The 18,496-nt window shown below is 40.3% G+C and overlaps 1 protein-coding gene and 1 pseudogene across 3 annotated transcripts; one reads left to right on the top strand and one right to left on the bottom strand.

Annotated features, from left to right (window-relative positions):
* Positions 1-310: 310 nt before the first annotated feature.
* Positions 311-1,524, top strand: LOC147598836 (putative E3 ubiquitin-protein ligase DTX2; annotated as a pseudogene).
* CCZ1 (CCZ1 vacuolar protein trafficking and biogenesis associated) lies at positions 1,500-16,828 on the bottom strand. 3 transcript variants are annotated; one of them, XR_015260210.1, is made up of 15 exons: positions 16,637-16,828; positions 14,815-14,912; positions 14,597-14,690; positions 14,425-14,499; positions 13,351-13,398; positions 12,656-12,739; positions 10,226-10,401; positions 9,498-9,579; positions 8,805-8,866; positions 7,719-7,830; positions 7,066-7,099; positions 6,582-6,699; positions 4,145-4,303; positions 2,809-2,893; positions 1,500-1,771 (listed from the first exon to the last, which is right to left on the bottom strand). XR_015260210.1 is itself a non-coding variant. In XM_086759902.1 (15 exons), the coding sequence occupies exons 1-15, from the start codon at positions 16,733-16,735 to the stop codon at positions 1,716-1,718; spliced, it is 1,425 nt and encodes a 474-aa protein (XP_086616028.1). In that variant the 5' UTR covers positions 16,736-16,828; the 3' UTR covers positions 1,500-1,715. The 3 variants fall into 3 exon arrangements, 2 of the variants coding, with proteins under 2 accessions (XP_086616028.1, XP_086616029.1); XM_086759902.1 differs by lacking the exon at positions 2,809-2,893 and adding an exon at positions 2,928-3,055; XM_086759903.1 differs by lacking the exons at positions 2,809-2,893; positions 16,637-16,828 and adding exons at positions 2,928-3,055; positions 15,391-16,530.
* Positions 16,829-18,496: the final 1,668 nt, after the last annotated feature.

Below are 18,496 nucleotides of genomic sequence, written 5' to 3'. Positions count from 1 at the left end.
TTGGTGTTAAGTTGATGCAAGAACTGATATCTTGTCATGATCGTATGCCCCAATGAAATGGTTTCTACTTAAAAAACTTGTTTTTACTGAAATACTCCATATAAACAAGTATAATTTAACAAAGAATGTAAATCAGGCTGAAGCAGGAGCTTTGTTCAGGCATCTTCTGTAAACAGTCTAGTTTTGCATTGTAGAAAATAAGCAGAAAGTCACAGGATGATGCAAATGAACACAGCAAAACAAAAAGATACCCTTAAAAGTGTAGCAATTATTCGTTTTATTTTCTGGTAAAATATGGATGCTTCCTGCCATGGGCTGGGAATCGGTAGCCCTGCAGCGACCGCTGCTGGGACTGGGATCCCCCAGAAGAAAAGTATGTAACACCTGCCAGCACAGCTGCCCAGACCTGAGGGAGGAACATGGCAGCAGCTCAGGGAGCAGGAAGCAGTTCAGTGGGGCTGTCCAGACTCCCTGGTTCTGCCCCAGGGCACAGCAGCAACTGCACGGACAGTGTCAGTGTGGGAATGGCAGGATGAATTTGGCAGGTGGAGGCTGTGCTGAGGGAATGTCTGCAGCTACACTGAACAGGTTTTTCAGGCCTCTCAGCAGAAGGGCCGGCGTTCGGGCTCAGGGCTTGTCAGCAGCATTGCTGTGGGACATGTGGATCCTGTCTTGGCCCCCTGTGTCACTGACATCCCAAACTGGATGCTGGATGCAGTTCCACCAGGATACACGGATGATGTGGGCTGTCTGCAGGCACCTCTTCCCTGGGGACTCTGCTGCCAGGCAGGGCATCATCTGGGAGTGGCAGAATGATGAAGGCATTACCACACCTACTGCCACTCCATTATAAGCTCCCAACTCTTCTGCTACTCATCACGTTTCCAGTAGGATAGCATCAGTAAGTCCTTTCAGCATTGGCTTCATGCCCTATAACAAACTGACTTTGTCTGGGGCAAGGTCAACATCGAGACTCAGTGCACAGAGCACCTGGGCTTTTCCTTAAGCTGTGAGCCCCAGCACAGGACCATCTGCATCTAATGGAGTCAGCATCCCAAACCTGCAAGCCAAGATGCCCAAAACCAGCAAAGTGAACCAGGCCCTGGCAGCAACACCAGCTGAGCCAGAAGCAGTGGTGAAGAAGTACATGGAAGAGGGCAAGGGCTCTCCTGCCAATGAGGACTGTATCATCTGCATGGAGAAGCTATCCTCTCCCTCAAGTGACAGCGAGACGTATGAGTGCAGAACAACCAAGCCGGAGATGGCTGGTCAGTACTCAGCCCAACGGGAAGATGGAGGTCTCCCCTTTCCCCCAGTCCCTCCCTGGCCACAAGGACTGTGGGACAATCCAGATTGTGTTATCACATCAGCAGAGGCAGACAGAGCCCTGAGCACCCAAACCCTGGGATGCCGTACACCGCAAGAGGCTTTCCTCGATACTGTTATCTACCTAACTATTCCATGATTCACATAATGATATCAGAACGGAATGGCACAGATGAATTCAGACTGGTTTTTAATTAGTTTGCACATAAACATTTTTAAAATCTAAAAATTTATGATCAGAGTTTACAGATTTTAGTAGAAATTTTGATTCTTACAAAGCAAGTATTGCTTTACTATTGTCATTATTCCAGTCAATAATATGACTAATAACTTTTCATGTTGAACAAGTGTCTGACAGTGACATCTTCAATAAATCGGCCCTTTGCAGATCAATCCAAGAAGAAAATATTATTAAACTGTGTTGCACAAAGTTTCTTCACTTCTTCTGTAAAAAAATAAAAATAAGATATTTCAGTATGATATTTTGCAGGAACCTCTGCAAGAAAAACACTAAGGACCACCAAAGACAATATAATTAAATTCAAACAGAAAAAAACCCTAGGAGTTTCTAATGTAGAAATACACTTAATTTTATTCTGTCTTCAGTAAAAGCAAGTTGAGTCAAGTCTGATATTTCCCACTGTCTGAAAGATGAGTTGCATTCTAAGCGGCTAAAGTGTAAATGATGGTTTCAGTTTGACAAGATGAATGGCCCAGCAGCAAACATTTACTCTGCAGCAGCGGAGGATCTAGCTTCAACACAAGGAAGTCTATTGTAACGCCTTTTCAGTGGAAGTAGAGATTAGTGTAGTCTGTTACAGTAAATCAAGTCGGCAAAACTTTTGGTTTGTGCTATTTGGCAGATGATGCTCTGGGAGTAGCAGTATTTCCTACGTTTATCAGGCACAGAAACATTAATTTACTGTTTCTGTATGGCAAGTTTGATCTTGAAAGACAATTAAAAATATTGTGTAAGTCCTGCAACACATTCCTCTTTAAAATTTAGGTTGCTAGGCTTTGGTCTTGGAAAAGTATTAAATCTTTCCCATCATCCCTTGCCTCCTATTAAAACAGAGAGCCCTAAAATGGCTGCAAGTAAGGCTCGAACTGCCATTTCTCTTAATCTATTTAAAAGCTTATTGCATCTTAATGTTAATTTGCACTCTTAGTCATAGTAAATTATTCTCAAAACAGCACTGGAAACAAGACAACAATGGGCTGAGGATCACTGACAGGACAGACATTATGTATAAGTAACCTACCCATGGATCGCTGACAAATGCAACCTAACTCACATGTAAATATGTCCATTTCTCACCTGTAATACACTTCATTAATTGCTCCTAAATGAAGCTCACAGAGCTCTCCTCTATTATTTGAAGGAGGAAGAATGACTCATTAGTAATTAAGAATGTCTGCTGAATATGTATGCTGTTCTTTCACAGCTGGTAAAAGGCAGACTAAAGCCTTAAGCAAACTTACCTGGTCTATCATAGATCAGTCCCTCTCTAGAGCTCTTGTGAGATGGATTTTATTCCTTCTCCAGGGACATACATTTTAGTAGTAACTGTATTTAAAGGTAATAAAAAAGTGATCCTTACCATTAACTTCAATCAGGTTTGCATTTTTTTGATTCAAAATAACATACAATTCTCGCTGGTCAGACTTTTTCCCAACTACCCAGTAATCACTCATTGCCTTCACAATAATTTCCTCATCTTCATCAACTCTAAAGAAGTTTCAGAAAGTAAAGAAGGTGGCAGTAAGCTCATCTTCAACAACTTTATTTGTCATCATTAGCAGCTTAACGTCATAAATTGTTATGATTGTGCAGTATCCAAGAGAGACTACCAGTACTAACTTAAGACATAATTCGTCAATCAGGATGAAGGCTTCATAAGTGTCTGCTTATGACAATCACATCGCCAGATGTTGTAAATCATCAATTTGTCCATCAGCCAAACACTCCAGTGCTCTGAAGAAAACACCTATCCTCCATACTGCTAAGGACACACTTCGTGGAATCATCATTTGCCACACAGTGGCAAATAATGAAAGCTGACGATGGTATGGTGATACTAGGTTTAACAATTAGAGATGTGAAAGCTTAGAACTAAACCATGCTCAACAACTTGAGACATTACATAAAGCTGTCACTAACCCAGTACTTCTACAACATGATGAAATTTTTTTTTTCATTTATAGAAAAATTAAAACCTTATCCTTAAGGATGAGAAAAATTGTTAGTCGCTAATTAGTTACAGGCATCGCAGTTATTCAGCATTTTCCTATGTTCTCTATTAATTTTTATAGTGACAGAGGGTCTCTCCCACCTTGAAGCACAATGGCCATTGACAAGAAGCGAGTCATCTTCTCTATCAGCCATACTGTAGTAACGGCAAGGTTTGCATTTCATCTATTGTCTAATCCCTGAAGCAGCCAGCTGTTTCAGAGGAGGTTATAATATAGGCAGAAGCAAGATTCCCTGTCCTTTATACCACTTATCCAGAGATTAGACAGACTTAAGTGCAGAAGTACTAGGCTTTACATCCCTTCTAAGTTTGTTCTGGCTACTCTGAAGCTTCAAACAGATTAGATATTTTCGTGGATAGAGGCCCTGGCCCTTAAGGACAACAGAAGTTTTGTTTCAGATAGACTACTAAACCAGCACAAAATACCAAATATGACCCATGTTACACCATTTATCTCACAGAGCTATGAACAGCCACCCAGGAACAAAAAGACATGAAAGCTCCACTCATTTGAAAAAATCTACTTGACAGGAGGAGTTACAAACTACTTAATAGTTAAGCATTACCTGGAGAAGTCACTGTTGATGTCACCGAGAATCTTCATGAGGTCAGGGTGAACAGATGCAAGTGATACACTGGGTGTTTTCCTCATGTGAATAGTACTTTTCTCTGCCAGGTTCATGTGATTGAAATAGATAAACTTGAACTGAGGCTCCTTCTCAGCCCTAGAAAGATTTTTTTTTTTTTTAAAAACAAAAAAAAAGGTGACTTGTGCATACTGATGCATTCTGTAAGCAGAGGCTTCACAAAGAATAGGTGACTACCCAGCGCAAAGTTTACTGAGACATTCTGAAGTTATCTTCCCATTGAAGAGACCAAGTACATTAAGAGTTGCGGCATGATCAAACTTAATTTTAACACTTTTGGAGAAAAAAAAAAAAAAACAAAAAACCCAAGCCTGCAAAACCAACCAGTTTTTCCCCTTCTGCTGCTTAGGCTGCTAGTAAATAGATACAGGGGAGTCTAAAGATCTTGTCCCCACTTCCCACTAGTAGTTTGCACTTTTCTAATGAGCTGTTTCTCCTTTGTCCCCAGTTTGTTTCCTTGCTGCTCTTCCCTATGCCAGTCCAATCTGGTTTGAATGGATGCTATTAATTTGATTAATAAATAATCTTCCACTCACATCTTTGTTATTTGTTACAGTCAAAAGAAAGAACTCTTTCCCCATCATTTGTATGGGCCAAGCAAGAGACTATTTTGAGACTCCTGCCTTGGCAGTCTTTCTCTGTTTCCTCTTTTTTTTAGGTTAATATAAAATCTGTTACTTAAGCATGGTTTTGGTAGAAGTCACAACAAATTCAGACTGGCAAAAACTGGCTAAAGCAATGGGTACTTCAGGCCATGTATTATTTAGAATCAGGGAGATACTGTGATGACACCACTCACCTTAGCAAACAACTAGATACCCTTGCTCTCTGTCACCCAGATGCATTAGCATCAAGAAACTGTATCATGTTTTCAGGACACTGTGGCATTAAACTTTAAAAAGAGTTAAAGCTGCCAAAGCCAGTCCCAGATGACATTAAAAAACCCCAACTTAATGATTTAGTAGATTGGCACTATTTCAAGCACATCTTATTCTATACCCTGTGATTTCGCTGATTTGGTGTGCTGCTGCTAAGTGAGTTCTGTCACACACCTATCTCTGGTTTAACTCCTCTTTTGTTGTCATATGCAATGCTGTTCGTGCTTCTCCAACTAACAAACCTATCTGAAAATAAATACAGTTTAATGGAAATTCATCTGTAGTACTAAGTGAGGTACATTTTCCAAAGCATTAACATCCTTTTTCATTTGACTCTTTTTTTGCCTCTCAAGTAGTTACATTAGTCCTGCAAAACAGAAAAAATAAGACAGTTTTTTCCTCGCCTACCATAAACAGCAACACTTCAAGAAGCAGTTATTCTGGAAAAAAGTACTCAATTGTAAAGCCTGCATTGTAACCCAATAATCCACTCACTAAAATCCTGATTTCGAATTATTAAACAAAACTTTTTCTAGCATCTAGATCTTTGGTTTTTTTTTTGGATGTGTAACGGACTCCACAGTTATATACACTCTGTCCAAGCTACGAGTACTTGTGTCCAAGGCAATGCTCAGACAGAGACAGTGGTGTCAGTGTCCATTTGATGTGATAAGTATAGATTTTTTTTTTTAACATTATACAAAACAGCAGCCTGGGAAAGCAGAAGTGAAAGGAAATCAGCACAAAGAAGGAAGCAGGCACAAAGACAGTGGTATTTCTAATTATTTTTTTTTTGTTTAAACTCAAAACATTCTACTAGCCCAACTGCTATTTGTGAACGTTATGAGATTGTTTTCACTCAAGAAAAGTTAGAAAGTATAAACTGAAGCTGAGATTTTGCAGCAACTGCTATGCTACTTCTCTGCTTCACCATGGGGGACAGTGACAGAAGACTACCACTTCAGTTGTCATTTTTGCCATCTTGTATATTTCTGCAAGCGCAGCAATCCGCAGAACTCCTCATCTCCATGGGTCAGCTAGTTTCAGTTCCCATATGAAAGAAGCAAAACCTAGAAGTTCCATGTCTTGTGTCTGAATAATCTACTGACAGCTGGGGCATGAGGCGGCAGAATCTTAATGGATAATGGTGAAATTTATCTTAATATTTACATGATTTTTTTTTTTTCTGCAACAGTTATGCCATGTGGAGGAAAAAGGTTTCAGCAGTCACATAATAAACATTTGTTCCTAAATTAATAACGTGTATGTCATTACTTCAGGTAGACCTAAATATGCAACAGCAGGCACTTTAGAAATGCTTAAGGTGCAGAACGGTAGATAAGCATCATTTAAAGTACACTGTTAACTCAATGCTTTCAAGATTTGGGGTCATGTTACCATTATTTAAGCAGTTCATTAAACCTACTTTTTAACCAATTAGTGAGGGACTGCAACAGGAACAGAAGGGTGGTACAAACCCCGATATTCTCTTGTTGATGTTGTATTGTTCACATATGTCTGATGCTAACACGGTGAGTTGAGGCCCAACAATGCTGTCCAGTTTACGGCAAAACTCCAGCGTAGGCGGAATTGAAGCTGGGTGGTACGTAAAGAAAAGAGAGAGATGAGATTCTCTTACCACCGTTGAAGGTACAGTTTCTGTAGTTGTTTTCTTTAAACATCAGTGAGAGTCCTGGGAGAAATTTCTCTCTCAATTATAACTTTACGGATTATTTCAGAAGTGCATGGCTAACTGAAGCAATATTTAGTCATTTTATTGTGTAAATTGAGTTACTTATACCATTGGAACAAAAATCAAAAGACTGATAAAAGCACTCATGAAAAACAGACTCAAATAACAAATTAACATGAGTATTTTTCAAGATTCTATGATAAGTTGCATGTAGTTGCATTTTGTACTAACTATATCTTGCCAAATAAGTGATGCTAATAGGTACTTACCATCAATCATAAAGCAGACAGCTGCACTCATGGCCTGGAACAAAAAAGTTAAAGCAAAAAAAACCACATTTACAACAGGTTACTTCAACTACCTCAAATAAATGACAAGACTTCAGTCAGGTCATGCACAGGTAAACTAGTTTAATAATAATAATAATAAAAATCTACTTTAAAGGTAACACTTCAGTAGGATAATATCTGCAATCCAAACACAGGCTAGTTATGATTTTAAAATTCAGCCCAGTTAACAGTTTTTAAGTTGTAGGGGAAAAGTAAAATTTGCTAAAAAGGCATTTTATGCAAGGATGTATACGTGCAAGAAACTTGTATTTCATTTAAAAAAATATTTATTTGTTTTATTGATTAATGCTACATAAAGCCAGGTATGAAGCCACCTAAAGTAACTGAAGGGTGGTATTTTGTTTTAATAAAACAACTGTTGGCTTAGGGGAGGGTACAAGAGGGGGGGGGGGAGAGGATTCAGGCTTTAAAGCTTGTTGCTAGAAACACCGGAGAGTTTTCTGTCTCTTTACTTTAACCTGGTCAGATGAATGCATCTTTCTGTAAAATTTGTAAGTATTCCACATCATTGTCATCTTCATTGTATATCGATTCCTAGTTCTGTGGAATAACTGCAGAGAAAAATGTAATACCTTATAAACAATTAAATGAAGCTCTTCATAAGTGTCATCAGTGTTAACAAATATTTTGGGGAAACGGCATTTTGCTTCTGGATCATTAAGATTTAAAGGTCCAGTAAGAAACCTAGAAAATAATTTAACACGTCAGATGCAATGCATGTGTGTATTTCAGTTTTTCCTATTTAACAGATGTTTTTGAAACTAGCGATTACTTGTATGTATGAATATATTCAAATGCAGTGAGTTTTCAGCTATCCAGATGGGTGTAGAGCCCTTTAATATATTATCTCAGCACTCTTACATTTGCAAAGTATTATTTGCATGTATGCTCCAAAGAGTTACAGAAACAGGATAAGAAAGTCAGAATAATGCCAAGGAAATACACTGCACAGGTCATCAAAGAAACAACAACAAAACTCTGCACATTCAAATTGTGACTATCTTTAAAAACCATGGGTTTTTTTGGTCACTACTGGGAAAGAACTCTTCCTTTGCTTTCCAACAGTACATTCAAGTTAGTTTTATGTAGGACAGTGGTGTATTAGAAGCACCTAAACAGGGGAGGGATGACAGGGCGGGGTGGGGGGACAGACAGGACAGGGAGTGGGTGCTAGTGCCTTGATTCCAAAAGAATACGGTAAGTCAGGTAAGAGGAATTATCTTGATTAAAGAAAGAAGTGCAAACCCACAATTATTCAAAATAATGTTGCCCAGCTGCTTAAGCACAGAATTCCCAACTCCGACATGCTGATCACCGAACAAAAAATAAATAAATCCCTACATTAAATCTACACCTTTGTCTGAAGTGCCTGACTGAAAAGAAATGAGCAGAGCACTTCCAAAATTTTTTATGCAGTGCATTAAGAACAGTGGGGAAGAAAAATAAATATACGGTAATGTAAATGAGGCCTTTTCTCTTTCTTTTTTTTTTTTTTTTTTTTTCTCTTTTCAGAGGTCAAGCTTTACAGTGCACCTTCCTACTGTGTGACCTCTGGAATGAACTGTGTGTGGAATAGGTACTCGAAATACACGTACTACTCCCAAACATTTTGCCCTTGAGGGAAGAAGCAGTAGATGGTGACAGTAAACAAGAGCTACCTTCCATAGTGTTGTAGATTTCCTGGCATTTCAGCACGTATTGGAGAATCTCTTCCCGCTAACTGAAATGAAAAAGAACACACATGAGAAAAAACAGCTTAAGAGGTATTTTCTGTAACTTTTTGTGTACTGTCTTTAAATCAAAGCAAACCATTTGCAGAAGTTACCACTCATGAAGATACATACTCTTTGTGTAACAAGAAGGAGGTAAAGCTCAATTATAAGACATGCTGATCGAACAGGGCATTCTGATTTTGCATGTATTAATTTTAAAACGTAGCTTATGGAACTTTTTGATGGGAGGAGGGATAACTAACGCCATGTGGTCTTATGGCACTCCATGCTGCATTTAGCCATTAAGCTGAAGTGATTTATTTGCAGTACTGAGCAGTCATCAGGTATCAACATTAAGTAAACTCCTTATCACCATCCCATATTCAAATTATCAGCACAATTCACACTGTAAGCATTAGGTACAAATACTACTGAGTTTAGTAACATGCCATGAAAGCAATGAATCTCAGAATTCCTAAACTAAAATTTAAGAGGGGAGTGGAAGTGAGATAATCCTTTTTGGTATTTTAGCCCTTAGTGATACCAGACAAACAGAAAGAAAACAAGACAAAAACCCAGCCAAACACAAAAGTCAAAACCAACAACCACCTCCACTCCACAAAAAAACAACTACCATACCTCAGGCTCCATGTGCCTTGGAAACAGAGATGTTGTGAGATATTTGTACAAAATTCTCATGTCATCTTGTTCCAGTCCACTCCTAGAACATCAGGGAGAAAAAGAAAAGCAAGTGATGTTTGTGCTTCTGTTCAGATCATGTGTTTTCCTCTAACCAAAACTCAAGCAAAGCACATACCAAACCAGGGCAGCAACATTTCAGTGTCTCAGTAGATTCAATCCCAGAACATTCACTTTCAATAAAATGTTAGTTTATTTGCTAAATACAAAACACATCTAAGTTAGGTGTAAACCAGAAGAGAAATAGAAACAATATTTAAACAAAAAAAGATCAAGTTTGCTATTCTTAAATCCATTTTTTAAGTAGAACTCCTCACAAGCACTGCAACTTTCTGGTTCAGAACCATATAAAGGACAATCCTTTAATTAACCTTCTCTACTAAAAGGTCCTATAGAGGAACTTGTGTATAAGCACAGAGGCTCTGTGCAATGGAAATGACAAGGATACTTCTCTAGCTGCTCCTCACGCCACCATGGAAGTAACCATTTGGTACAGGTTAGAGATTTTAAAGCCAAAGACCAATGCCTTTCTTACATATCATTCATCCTACCATTCAGTTTTCTCATTTTCATGCAACTCTTCCACTGATTCAGAAGCTTTACTATTATGGCACTTATTTATAGGATGAGAAATTGAAGACACACAAAAGAATTACTGAAGTACCTACCAGATAAGCTGGTCGTTGTAGAGAAAAGCAGTATACTTTACTATGCTCAGGCTTTCTTCCATCCTATTAATGAATGACTGAATTTTCAAGTAAGTCATTTTATCCAGTGGAAAGAAGCTGATTCCACAAAACACATCTAGCAGATCACAAGACTGTAAATGCAGTGTCTGCAAGTACTAAGAGAATAATGACAGTTGTTTTTTAGAATTCAGAAAACTTCCAATGTGGAGATTTCAATCACAAATTTGAGTCTATTCCCCAGTAATCTACACTAATGGTCAGCTCCCTTCCCCTTCCAGTTCTGGCATACTCCTTTATCTGGGGGTAGACTTTTTAATAGAGTCTGTAGGGATAGATAACGGGTAATGGTTTTAAAGTAAAAGAAGGTAGATTCAGACTAGATATAAGGAAGAAATTTTTTTACGATGAGGGCGGTGAGGCACTGGAACAGGTTGTCCAGAGAGGTGGTGGATGCCCCATCCCTGGAAATACTCAAGGTCAGGTTGGACGGGGCTCTGAGCAACCTGATCCAGCTGAAGATGTCCCTGCTCCTTGCAGGGGGGCTGGACTGGATGGGCTTTGAAGATCCTCTCCAAATATGCTCTATGTGCAAATGTGTGAATATGATTCCAGCTGTCAGCTTGCTATTATTTAATCGTAGTGACAACAGCTTTTAAGGCTATCTCAAGATCTTTGGAGAGGATAAGAAAGCACAGCTTATCTTATTAATATTTAATTTCTGAACTAACTGTGTAGAAATATTAGCAGATAAATCCATTAGTTTTCAATGTGCAAAGATAATTGCTATTATTCTTTCTTGATAGACTGTAACCTTTACCAAGAGACTTCAACTGCACTATCAAATGGTCTGCTCTGTGAAAGATGAGTTATCCAATGGCTCCCTCTACAGTCATTTCACATTACCAAAAAAACCAAGAAGTTAAATGCAGACAAATAGCATGACAGATCTCTATCACAATTTGTAATCTAAGTCTCATTTCCTTTCAGAAAAGGAAACGCAGTCAAGCCTGCCAGCACCGTGTACCCAATTTATTCAATACAGTTATAACAAAACAACTTGCATGACCAAACTTTTTAAGCGTTTCTAATTCCCCAGCAAAAAAGAGAAACAACTTTTCCTTGGATTTGTGTTATACAGATCTATAGCAATTACTGTTTCATCTTCAGTAGGAACTTAAAAAAATGTTTTAAATATAAAAATCTTATTGCTTTCCTGCTATGCTCTATCTTTTAGTTTAGTCTAGACAAAAGTATACACCAGCTAATCATGTACTCCTTGTGCCAACAGCGTTCATTCTAGAGTCTATGATAGTCTTATAAAAAACAAGCAAAACTCCCCCAAAACCCACAAGTGAAGGCTGTCCTAAAATCAAACTCAGCTGTACTTTTGCTTACACTGATGCAAGGTTGTGTTATTTTAAACAACCTGTTAGGAGAACAGAATCTTAAATGGCAGTATACAGTGCCTATACTCCATCATTATCAGAGATATCAATATTCAAATCTCTACCACAAGAGAATTAACTGCTGACAGCAGTCCTCTGTTTCCTTCCATGCAAACGAGAAAAATAGGGGCACACAGACACTCAGTTGCTGTCTTTTAAAGCTAGCTTGATGAAACTTTTCATGTAGGAACTCAAAATCCTGCCAGGTATGACTGCTTAGTCAGTTACTTTATGTGAAAAATACCTGAATAATATTTGATTGATTTCTTGCTCAGAAATAGGTTTTGCTTTCCATCCTTTCACGAAAACATTCGCTTTTAGAGACTGAAATTAAATTCTGAAGACTAGTTATATAACCAAAGCAGTATTTCCTGAAACCTTGTCAGGCATGAATAGTAATTCCAGATGGGGTGAAGTTAAAAATTACAACTATCCACTACTTCACACTACTATGTGACTTCAAGTCTGTGCATGCAGGTTGTGGAATCTCCATCCCTGGATATTTTCAAGACTCAACCAGCCAAAGCCCTGTGCAGTCTAGTTTGGATTCAGTGTTACTGTACTTTGAGTAGGAGGCTGAATTAGATGACCTCTCCGGATTCCTTCCAACCTGAATGATTCTGCAACAGTTACTCAAATAGGTCTGCACAGACTGTTATCACACTAACCAATTCAAATGTTAAAGCAGAATTTCCAAAGAATGAACATTATTCCATCAGAAGAAAACATCCAACAGCCGAGCTTTCCCATCAAGCCATAACCATGGAGTAGTTCAAGTCCATTTAAAGACTCTACCATGTTAGTAGTAAGCAGGAAGTATTTGGAAAAATGAGTAACCAGACTTTTTGTCTTTCCACTACATCTATTCCACTGCCTATGTGTTATAGCCACACTGCAGCCACATAAAGATTTTTGCATTCCTATACAGAATCACACTGCATGTGCCTGAAAAATAAGGTCTTACCCGATGGAAGAATTTCTCTAGTCTCTCCTTTAGAACTTTTACACCTCCATCTTCCATGGATTTCAGGAATGTGCCATTGAAAAGCTAATAATAATAAGAAAAAAATAATATATTAATCACTTGGGTAATCATTTACAATAATTTCTTATAACTCAGCCATGAATATAGCTAGATTACAATACAGCTCTTGTTTCTCAGTATTTGGAATCCACATAGATCCAAATGTACCCCTTCTTTATTGAAAAAATCTCTCTCAGATTTGCAGAGTCCAGGTATATATGGCAGCAGAGGCAGAATTAGATAGAAAATGAAACTAAATGCTTTAATGCTAGAGAAATTATTTATCTCTGTCACTTAAGCATCTTATGCTCTTGCTTTGTGAAAGCCAGATTGATGGCCTTTATCCAGTATTGTTTCTCCAACAGATAATATCTAACACCATCAAAATAAAACGCTTAGTAGTATAACTGCCCATGAAAGAAGAAACCTGGACTTCACAGAAATTAGAAGGCTCTTATTTTTACAATAAGCTAATGAACCAGCACAGGTAACTGCAAAAGCTTTATTTTTCTCTTCCATCAACACCATTACAGCTTCAGGAAGAACATCAAAGCAGTTATGAGTTTTCACATCCAAACAGTACCATGAGAATCTCTTCCTCTGCCCAGAAGAGGAGCCTCTAGTATTAACTCTACCTTGTACATGCTGTAGCACTGCTGTAGGACTGAACTATAAACCTTGTCCTGCAGAAAAGAGAGCAGGGCATTAGTATAAGCAGAGGCAGAATTACAAATATTTTGGCTGAGCTACATGTAACATACGTTTTCAAAGAGCCACAAAACACACAAATTAAAGAAATCAATATCTGAAAAGTTAAATAGCATTTTCGGTCAGCATCTATAAATGTCTTTGTACTTCTAACATTCTATTTCAATAAAGGGAGTCCCTTCCCCCCTTACATTTAATACCAGAAGCACCTTATTAACTTATGTACAAGACACCAGTTACAAATAGTGCTCTTCCCTAACGCCAGTGGTCAGTGAAAATGAACTTATTTCTGACTAGTTTTTTCTTCATCCAGGTCAAAGGCTAAAGGAGGTGGGACACCATAACAGGTTTTTATTGGGCTAGGATCTTAACCCAGATGAAAAAAAAAGCCTACTTTATTGTTTGTCTGGCAAAATAAGAGTGTCTATGACACCAGTCCTTTTCTTAGGACAAAGTGAGGAAGAGAACTAGTGCACGCTATAATGAATGGAGGCAGCATAAGCCTTTGAAATATCATCCCACCCGGCCAAATACCCTTCCTATGTACAATGAAAGTGACCTAATGATACTGCAGTTTGGACAAGAAATCCCAGGACAGTTATGAGCTGACTGTTTTTCCAGATTATTAGTAAAGACTACTAGCAGTCTTAGGAGAGTAGAAACATGTATACTTAAACCTAATAAAAATACATAGATTTAAAATCTTGCAAGAACTTTATAAAACAAAGAGATCCTAGGAAATATTTGCCTATTCCAAACTAAAAGTCTCACTGATGTTTAGTGGGTGATCTTGAACTGGTAGCTGGATAATTCTCTATCTTGCTCTCTTCTTTAAACTTTATTGAAAAGTGCTCTGCTCTTATCTCATTTATGGAGATATATATATATATATATATAATCAATTTGGCAGCAGTTCAAGAAGAATCAAACTAAGATAATTCTGGAGGTACTCTTAGAATACAATATAACCCATTGAAAAAAAAAAAAAAGTTCAGTATTACCAGTAATTCTTCTTCCTGATATTCATACACTGGCTTTCCATCTTTGTGTTTTTCTATTATGGGATTCCGTACAACCTAGGAAGCGGGACAGGCTGGTATTAGACAATGCAGAATGCATTGAGAAGATTGCGATATGATGTTTTAGAAATATGCATATCACATGCATAAGTACCATGACCATCCAAAAGTTTTCTTCAGGTTCATGGAAAAATTGTCTATTCTTCTGTGTATGTAGGGATTTTGCAGGTTTTGTTGGGCTAAAAGTCCTGGAAAGAAAACATATATAGACATAAATATTTATACACACTTACAAAAAGAAAACATATGAATAGGAAATTTAAAATACAGTGCATTTGCTAACACAATGAGCCATGCAATCAGACTTCATACCTTGTGAATTGTACTATAGCTTCACATAGTCCCACATTTCTAATTTTTTCATTCTTTTCTACTTCATTTGGGTGATAGAAGAGAATCTTCTTTTCTTCCTAAAATTTGAAAAAAAAAAACCAATCAAAGCAAATGCATTTTAACAGAGTTAAATAATACTGAGTTCATGGTTTGCTTGTTTTTTAACTTTAATCCCTTAATTTCCTAAGCAGAATTTTATCTTGTACCTAAGTGGGCTTCTGTAATAACAGATAAAAGGCGTATTTAATCACACTTAAGCTGTCAGTCATCCCAAGTTATCTCAAAATGCTTTATAAATTGAAGGCTATTGAAATCATAGGCCCAGTCACTTCACAGCTAGTTCAAAGCAAGACTAGCTTCAAAGCCAGATCAAAGCATGGCTAGCTTCAAAGCTAGCTCAGAATGCTGAGCATTGTCCAGTCAAGTTTTTAATACCTCCAAAGATGGAGATTCCACAGCCTTTCCAGGCCCTATTCTGCTGACTGACCACTTAATTCTGAAGAATTTTTTCTTCCATCTCATCAGAATTTCCCTTGCTGGAACTTCTTCCATTACCTCTCATCCTTTCACTTCAAGAACCACCTGACTCCGTGCTCTACAGCCACCCTTTCGGCAGGTGAAGAAAGCCACGAGCCCCCCTTCCAGATCATCTCTTCAGGCTGCACAAGTCCAGTTCTCTGAGGCTCTCCTGGTACACCATGGACTGCAGCCCTCGACCAACTCAGGAGCCCTCCGCTGGGCTTGCTTCAGTTTGTCGGTATTTTTCCTACTCTGGGAAGCCCCAGAGGAACAACACAGTGCCCACCAGCAGTCTCACAAGTGCTGAACAGAGGGGAAGCAATCGCTTCACTTGACCTGCTCCTGCATGCCCACTCACCCAGCCCGGTGAGCTGTCAGTTTTCACTGCCGTAAGGGCACACTGCTGATTCACACGCAACCTGCTGTTCTCTAGGACTCCCTGGTCCTGTTTTGCAAAACTGCTTTCTAACCAGTCAGCGCCTGGGCTGGTATGGCGCACAAAATTATTTCATCCCACACACAAGGCTTTGCATTTGCCTTCATTGAGCTTCAAGAGGTTTCTGCTAGCCCATTTCCCCAGCTCGCTGCGGGTCCCTGTGACTAGCAGCCCTGCCCTCCAGGCCACCAGCAGCTTCCCTCAGTTTGGAGTCACCCATGGACTTGCTGAGGGTGCACTCAGTCTCATCACCCTGGTCATTAATAAGTGCGTAAGTAGACTGCCCTGTTCAAAAAATATTAAAACTGAAGATTATCACATGACCCATAAAATATGCTGTTATCTAAAAATAGAGAGCATAGCTTCTTGAATTTATTTATTAAAGACCACAATGGAAAGAAAATACTAGCAATAACTTGAATTTAACTAAGGTTTCTACCGTGTTGTAGCTACCTGGAGAAAGTATTTTTTTTTAAATAAGTTACTGCAGCAGTAAAAGATAAGTTACGAACAGAGCAGCTCCCCAGCTTAAGTATTTTACGTGCTACTGTTGAAAACACCCTCGGTTACTGTTCCTTTTCACAGAGACAGATCTGGAAGCAAGTGGCACTCGGCCCCGGCCCCACCGAGGGCAGCCGACGCACAAGCCCCAGGTGCTGAGCAGGCGGCCCGGGCCGCGGGCAGGGGAAGCGCTAATCCCGCGGGCACAGGCTGAGGCCCAGGCCCCGGGGAGGGACAGCGGGGCCGGGACAGCCGCCCCGGGGCCCCCTGCGGCAGGGACAGAGCTGGGCCGGAGGGTGCCCTCCTCGCCCCACAGCCCCGGGACGCGACCCTCGCCCCCGGTACCTCTCCCTCTTTGGGCCCCAGCTTGGGGTTGTAGATGAAGAAACTGAGCAGGGTCGGAGCGAGCTGTTTCTCCTGGCCGGCTCCCCCCGCCGTCGCCATCCTGAGCCTGAAGCGAGCGCGCCTGGGGCCGGCAGCCGCCACACACCATCGGAGAGCAGCCCCGAGCCCTCCGCCGGCACCGGCCCCGCACCACTTCCGCCTTCTGCCCCCGCCCCGGAAGAGCACGGCGCCGGCCGGGAAATGCTCCGGGAGCCCGGCGGGGCCCGCGCTCCGCAGCGCCTCCCGGCCGGCGGGGAGAGGAATGGGAGGTGCCGGGCAGGAGCACGGGGCTGCCCGGGTCCGCGCAGCCGGCTCCGCTCACTGCCTGGGGATCTGGGGGCTCGCCGGAGGTTGGGGATCCCCGGGGATCCGGTCTTCCCTCAGCAAAAGGGTTGTCCCTGAGCGCTGCTGGAGCTTCCCCGCACCCCCTCCGCAGGCGGGGAGTGCGGCCGGCTTGGCCGTGACACCCCTGTTCTGAAGGGCAAACACAGCGCAGCTCAAGTTCCCTTCTGATTCCTTCAAAGCTGCCTGGCAGCTGAAAAAAAAGTAGAAACGCTTTATTTTTAGAGGTAAAATCCGAGATTTGAAAGATGAGATCTCCAAGTTTGAATATGTTGAAGGAAATGTCATCCAGCATCACTTAGTGCAGGTAATCCTCCATAAATAGATACATTACATTTATTCTGATTATTTTTCGAGTTTTGGTCTGGCACATTTAAGATAGTGGCATTTAATTAAAAAAAATACTGAAGAAACTTTTCTGTTACTTTCCAATTCCAACTTTAATCAAAATTCAGTGCGAACTAAATTATAAGTAAAAATAGCTACATGATAAGAGATACATCATTTTGCTTCTCCATAGGAGTATTATATTTAGAAATCTGAATAAACTAAAGTTACATAATTGCTTAAATAAACACCTAGATAAGGTATAAAAGATAAAATTGAACATCTCATTCCACCAGGTCATTTAGAAAAATGTATTGGTAAGCTTTCTTACAGTTGTGCCAGATTAAATCTAAAAGAAAACAGTATTTCTTGAGGTTTTAATTTTTCACTTTTGTCATTATTTCAGTTCCTGTCATCACTCTTAGTTTGTATTTATTTTAAGTGCTAGTAGTGTCATTCTGGATAGTCCTCATCAGCCTCAGCAGGTGATGGCTTACTCAAGAACTCAGTTCAGTGCTGTAGGAGCACTGGGTGGAATAAATATGCTGTAATACTGCAGTAATTTAATATTTAATGTCTGTACTCAAAAAGTGAGTGGTCTAAGTGAGAGGGAGATGATGACCATTTCCCCTGCGTTGCTATAGTTGGCGTGCAGTTCTGTCTCACATCCCTACTGCCATGCCATGGCTGCAGACCCTCCTGGAACCTGGCCTGAGGGAAGGGAGGCACAAAATGGAGGGAGCTGCCTCCTCTGAGGGAGGGGAGGCACAAAATGGAGGGGGATGCCTGATGTGAAGCACAAAATGGAGGGGGCTGCTTCTTGTGAGGGAGAGGAGGCACAAAATGGAGGTGCTGGCTGGCTGTCAGGTCTGGTGAGCCTGTTGGCGAGCCACAATGTGCTTCTCTAAGGCCGGTTCAAGGTGGAGTCTGAATATTTGAATTCATGCAAATGTAGCAGTAGATGTGCAGAGCTCATCACCACCTTGCGTATCACCTTTCCTACCTGCATGCATGGCATTTAACCCAGGCCTCGCAAGAGCGGAGCAGCTCCGCGTGTCGTGTGGACTGGACGGGGAGCGACACGGCAGGCTAAGCCATAGCAGCAGACAGAGCATTTCCAGTCAGTGCCAGCCAGGTCTCAAACAGCTGTAG

Source organism: Chlamydotis macqueenii, chromosome 15, assembly GCF_036417535.1.
Source record: "Chlamydotis macqueenii isolate bChlMac1 chromosome 15, bChlMac1.mat, whole genome shotgun sequence".
Taxonomy (NCBI): domain Eukaryota; kingdom Metazoa; phylum Chordata; class Aves; order Otidiformes; family Otididae; genus Chlamydotis; species Chlamydotis macqueenii.
This window is presented reverse-complemented; position numbering and strand designations above follow the sequence as displayed.

Bases quoted from the DNA above. Each gene is read 5' to 3' on its own strand.
- CCZ1 (XM_086759902.1), bottom strand. From the start codon at position 16,735: ATGGCGACGGCGGGGGGAGCCGGCCAGGAGAAACAGCTCGCTCCGACC. The intron at 14,500-14,596 runs GTACTTATGCAT...CCCGCTTCCTAG, and splicing joins AAAACTTTTGGATGGTCATG to GTTGTACGGAATCCCATAAT. The intron at 8,867-9,497 runs GTATGGTAGTTG...TTTTCATTTCAG, and splicing joins CAAGGCACATGGAGCCTGAG to TTAGCGGGAAGAGATTCTCC.